General features: G+C 40.4%; 1 protein-coding gene across 1 annotated transcript in view; it reads left to right on the top strand.

The window, feature by feature from the left end:
• The first annotated feature begins 2507 nt into the window (after nt 1-2507).
• TIAM2 (T-cell lymphoma invasion and metastasis 2) overlaps nt 2508-5996 on the top strand; it is an 89833-nt gene continuing 86344 nt past the window's right edge. The window contains exons 1-2 of the mRNA XM_009997344.1: nt 2508-2613; nt 3721-4923. Of these exons, the coding sequence (XP_009995646.1) occupies nt 3727-4923 (1197 nt within the window). The 5' untranslated portion in view covers nt 2508-2613; nt 3721-3726. The remainder of the gene's footprint in view (nt 2614-3720; nt 4924-5996) is intronic.

Genomic DNA, 5996 nt, shown 5'->3' with positions numbered 1-5996 from the left:
CTTATTTTTTTAGGGAATATGGCTATAATTGAAAGCAAATAAATTCTTAATAGTAATCTTTAGGCTCAGTGAGCTGCTTTCTAAATATACTGATTAGAATTTTGGAAAATATTCATAGAAACAGGTTTTGTTCACAAGAAATATTTATTACCCTGCAGAATAAGAGGAAAAGTCATGTTGTCTTCTGCAGTGGTAGGCTGCCATGAGAAATACAGGGGAAGCTGAATTTGGCCCCCAGTACTGCAATTTCCAGTGCTTCCATAGTACAAATAATGTCACATGTGTGAGTATTTGGAGTGAGTGCAGGCAGACCTTGTCCATGACTGCTCCCTGCCTTGGTGTCACTCTGCCTTTGGGCGCAAGCTGGCTAGTTCTGCTCTCTCCACCTCCCTATTGTAATTAGCAGAATGAAAATTGCTCCACACAAGAGAGGGGGAAGAGAAAGGCATCACAGCTGATTTTCAGGGTGATGGTCTTTGAGCAGCCTTGCAGATGCCTCAATTGGTTATCTCAGTGTGTGTGAATGTTTAGCCTACCGTAGCTTTCTGGACAGCAAGGATGCCAAGAAAAATCCCTTGGGGCAATTTCTATGGGATTTATTGACTGTCTTGTTTTACTGCTGACTGATTCCTGCACAGACTGAGACACTGTTTTGTAGACATTGTACCCCAAGAAAAATTTATTTGTTCACCCATTATGTGACCTGTGTATTGGATCAGATGCATACAATGGAGCTGTAGCAGCAGCTCGAGCCTTGACGAATTGGATGTCTGTCTTCTGAGGTTCATGACAGCAGCTTGCTTACTACCCGTTCTGTTAAAAGGATTACCTAACTATTGCACAATCGCTATGGAGACCAGATGGTCTTTTTGCCTGTTTCTTTAGACAAATTTGGCTCAGTGTTCCCTTATGAATAGATATAAACCCTTCAAAGCCCCCTTCTTGAATGTAATTTCTGCTCCCAGATGAAGAATTCTGAATGTAAACTCGTTGCTTGTTTGTGGTCTGCTTCTCCTGGATTGAGGCAGACAGTTTTGCTGGGGTTTTGAAATTTGTTCAGCAGATTGGAGTTTAGGAAGTTTGTGTGTTGTCTTCTGTTTACCTTCACTCAAATGTCTTTTGTTCAATGCATGTTGCATATGATGTTTTTAAAACTGTTTACATCAATCAGTACTCTTAACAGCACAGGCAGATCAAACCTGCAAGGGAAAGATGTTCTAAGTAGGAACTTCCAAATTGTTAGAGAGAAAAAGCAAGATAAACAGATGTTTGTGTTTTGTTTTTCTTCTATGGAGTGTAAGATGAAATTTCTCTGGCTTGTATGTTTTATCAAATATCTTGGTAATAACGCTAGGTGACCCTGCTCTGGCAGGGGGGGTGGACTAGATGATCTTTCAAGGTCCCTTCCAACCCCTAGGATTCTGGGATTCTGTAACAACCACAAATTCGTGTTTATAGATTTGTAGCATCTCTAGGGTGATCCAAAAAGATAAATCTTTTCTACATAATCTATTTGCTGACCTTTTTCTAGGTTTTCTGTAGAGAGAGTTTTTAGTTCTAGTTTGCAACATTTAGCTTTGTTTTTGGTAAGATGAGCAAAATGCCTAGGGTGCCAGTTACCTTTAAATATCTTTAAGTTTCTTATAAAGTCAATTACCACAAAATTATTCAAAAAGAGCAAAACTCTGCATGTTCAAATCTGGTAGTTATTTAATTGAAAAATGTACACCGTAGCCAATGAAGTTATGCAGAAAAAATATTTTTGGGAATAGTGTATTCAAAATGGTTTCTAGTTAAAATGGTTGTTCTAAAACGGAGCCAAAGATCTTTTACAGCTTCTTCTACTGAGCATCTCAGTTACTAAAGTTCTGGTGTATTTTGCCAGATTCAGCTTTTGTCCTTTTGTTTTGAGTTGCAACCTTTATGTGCCAAGTGAAGAGTTCATACATGTTCAGAAAGAGCTTGGGTATTGGTACCTTTGAGTGGGTGCAGTGCCTAGTGCTGCCTTTTTCTTGGTTTACTGGCATATTGTCTTAAAATCAGAAGAAACCTAAAGAGGGATGTTGCTGGGTGGTCGGTGGAGTGAACTGCATGATGGCCTTTCACAGCAAGGATTGCAGTTGGAATCCAGGCATGGGGAAAGATAAACAGATGCTGCAGGACATTGCTGTGATTGGTTTGGTCCACATCGTAATGGATCACTGCACAACCCTGCCATCCATAACTGGTCTTCCAAAAAGCAAATTGGAGAGTGCTCAAAGTTGGCCCTAACTTGTCAGTGAGAGAAAATTATAAAAAAAACCACTTACCCAGACAATGTCAGTTGTTGAAATATTTTGATAAAAACATATGTCTAAAGTCTAGGAATCCCCTTAAACAGACCTCTTGTCTCTATTTGTAACTTCTAATTTTTTTTTGTTATTAATTTTTTTTTACAGCTGGAGTAGAGTCTATGTTCTATTTGACTAAGAGCTCTATTTTGTCTTTTTGGTGTTTTCTAGGAAGGCTGGGTGCAAGTCGATCCTGGTTTTGGCAAGTGTAGCTGCTGGCCGCAAAGACAATGCAGAGCATGATAACTGCGAACTGTGCCCGTGTTTAAGAGTGATCCTACAGGTTTTCTCTTCATTTTGTTCTGTGCTTTTTAATTAATCTACAAGTGCTAAAGATTAAAAGTAGGGATGTTAAAATATAAACCAACTGTAGAAGATAAGATTCTACTTTCACAGTGGCTTATTTTGACAAAATTGTAATGATTCTGCAGTGGAATCTCCTGAGAGTGATAGTCTGAAATCTGATGTACAAAGAAGCATAGTGCTGATGGAAAAAACATTTGATGTTGCTTCTGAAAACTGCAAGCACTGGAGTTTCACTCCAAGTAACAGAAAGAATAAATTGATGTGTTTTTTACTTTGGGGTACACTTTATGGAGGTCCAAAGTCTTCAGTTATCTCTCTGGGGCAATTCTACTGCTCCGGTGTGTGCTGTTCACTGTGATTTCAGTAAAAAGCCAAGGAGCATTTTACTAAGTGAATTATTGAAATGTGCCATGCTGAATGAACATAATGCAGTTTTGTGCTGCAGTGGAAGATGAGGCTTTTCACTAGGGGATTTTTGGGCCTGTTTGTTTGTTTGTTTGTTTGTTTATTTGTTTTTGGGGGGGGTTGGTGATTGTGTTGTTGTTTTCTCTTTCTCCTGGATTGACTCCCTTTAAACACAAAGTTTGGGGTTTGCTGAACAGTTCATTGTGGCAACCCTTGGTTGCACAGAAACCAGTCAAGCTGAAACTGCAGTGGGCTTGTCTCCTGGCAGAAAGGATTCTTTCAAAGTACAGTTCATTTTACATCTAAGTTATTATTATCTTGCTGTCTCCCTTTCATTATGCCATTGTTCTTGGGAGCCAGAGATTTTGTAGGTTATAAGAAAAGGATGTTGCCAAGGGTGTGGGTGGAGAAAGGTGTTGACATGATTTCAATGGAGCTAGGTTCCAGTTTTGTAACAGAAGGGTAATGAACCATATAGAGAATAGGCTTTCTTAGCCTGCTCCTAAAATAAGTTCAGTTATGAATTTGATGTTGTAAATGGCTTTTTAATGGCTTTTTGGAAACAATTGTTTCATATCATTTTTTAAAAGGCATTTTCCTGTGTAGAGAGTAAAAATGGTTTGTTTCTTTTCTCTTTGTCTTCTAGCCATTGTTTCTAATGAAACTCTTCTTAATTTAGTGGAAAATGGGGAATTCAGAAAGCCAATATAGTCTTCAGGGATCAAAAAATCATGCTGCTGCTACAGCTGGTGCCAAGCAGAAGCCTTGCTCTCTGAAAATTCGCAGCATTCATGCTAAAGATGAAAAGTCTTGCTCTATGCATGGATGGGGACACACCAGTAGTGGCTCAAACTACAAATCAAGGTCTCTTGCCAGAAGCTGCCTTTCGCACTTTAAGAGTACTCAGCCGTATTCATCTAGACTCGGTGACACTGTGGTGAAGGTCTCTAAAAGCAATGCCCATGCCAAACACAGGACAAACACCTCAGGGGACTACTGCCAAGGAAATAACACAGTGTTTTTGCCTGAGAACGGTTTCCACTATATTGGCCTTCAAGCTGGAAGTAATCATGCTGCATCTCGAGAATGCAATGGACACATTCTCAATTGCTATGGAAAGAATGAGAGTCTTGCATCAACCTCCCCGTCAGATAACAGGAAGAGTCCAAAAGTTCTGATTAAAACACTAGGGAAGCTGGATGGTTGCTTGAGAGTTGAGTTCCACAACAGCAGCAACAGCAAGGTACCAACTGAGGAGTCCAGTGGACCAGTCCAGTTGCTGAGGTATTCACCTGCCTTGGAATCTAAGCCAAATAACCTGCTCGATGTCAGGAGGAACTCCAGCACAGACTGTTCTTCGAGCCATCGTCTGTCCCCTACTGATTCAAGGCTTCGATCTAGTAAAGGAAGCTCCCTCAGCTCTGAGTCTTCATGGTATGACTCTCTCTGGGGAAACGCTGGAGATATCAATGAGTTGGATGGTCCATATTTGACCAGGAGCACTCCAGATACAAGTATTCATGCCAGTTTCCCAGCAAGTGACAACAAGAAGTCCTTCAACCAAAGTTCATCTCTTTCCTCACTCCGGGATCTCTATAAGGATACAAATTTGGAAAGCACCCCTCCACCTAGGATCAGGCTGTCTGATGAGTATATTGATGCTCATGGTAGCCTAAGCAACCGTGTCTCATTTGCCTCAGACATTGATGTTCCCTCCAGAGTAGAGCAGGGAAGTCCTGCACATTACTCCTCTTACACACTCCCATGCAGGAAGTCCAAGCCCCTTGGTGAGGATGCATCCAAGAAGGATACATTAAAAAGCCGAATGCGACGCATCAGTGACTGGACAGGAAGTCTCTCGAGGAAGAAAAGGAAGCTGCAAGTATGTACAAACCTCAGCCTAAATGCCTGAAAGTTGGTTTGTCAGATTCCTCTGACAAATGTAGTGATTGTGTCATGTTTGTCTTTCTCTCAGGTTAATTACTTGCTAATCTCATTTGGTAATTTGTGGAATTCTGAAAAGTATTTCATTCCTGGAGCTGTCTGAAATGTCAACAGCAAAAAAAGATAAATGTTTGTGCATGCAAATTTTCCCTTTCTATTTTGTCACCTACTTAGGTAACTCCAAGCTCTGCAGACTAATCTCTAAATCAATTAGCTTTTGAAATAATTGCATTACTAATAAAGTGACTTGGAGTTTTTAAGCCTTCTCTATGGGAGAAGGGAATACTATGGGAATATACCCTAGATATCGCATATATGCCTTGAATCAGTGTACATTATCCAAAGAGTGTGGTAGGAGCATAAGAAGAAGGATGTTATAAATACCTTTGCAGGTATTCCCTGTTTGTATTTTCAGCTTCATTGCTCAGTTTAGTTTTACTGTGAGTCCATCTCTAGCAAGGAAGCAACTGTAGAGTATAAACTAGAGTTGTCTCTACCTTCTATGAAGACATTACATGGAGGAAAAGGTTGTTTCTTTAGAAGAATTTAAGGCTAATCCTGTTAATAGGAATTTAGTATGCTTGTGGTCAGGAATGAAGTTCTCATGTCTAATAGTAGACCCCAGAATTGGCTCTGTAAATGCCAGACTGTGCCTGGGCTTCTGCATGAGTTTGCAGGCTGAGTGAAGGGCACAAACTGGTTTTGAGTTTGGTTTGGATTTTTTTAAAAATGAAAAATCTTCCCTAGTGTTTCTCATACAGGAACTGTCACTGTGCTTCTCTAAATAAAGGATCTGCTCCCTTTCAGCAACCTTGGGGTGCTGGCTGCTTCAGAAGTGAAGGGAACCCCATAACGCACTTTTTGTGGCATGTAGAGCAAACACTGTGTCCCATGCTGGAAATTCAGACAGGTATCATCCTTACCAGGCCTCTGTTTTGGCAGTGTAGAACTCTGATGGCCCGTTAGGCTCAGAAATGAGGTCAGTGTAAGGTTTGCCAGCATAAATAGTAG

Source organism: Chaetura pelagica, unplaced genomic scaffold (genome assembly GCF_000747805.2).
Source record: "Chaetura pelagica isolate M959 unplaced genomic scaffold, ChaPel_1.0 scaffold315, whole genome shotgun sequence".
In the NCBI taxonomy this organism is placed as follows: domain Eukaryota; kingdom Metazoa; phylum Chordata; class Aves; order Apodiformes; family Apodidae; genus Chaetura; species Chaetura pelagica.
The sequence above is the reverse complement of the archived record's forward strand: the minus strand, read 5'-3'. Positions and strand labels throughout refer to the sequence as shown.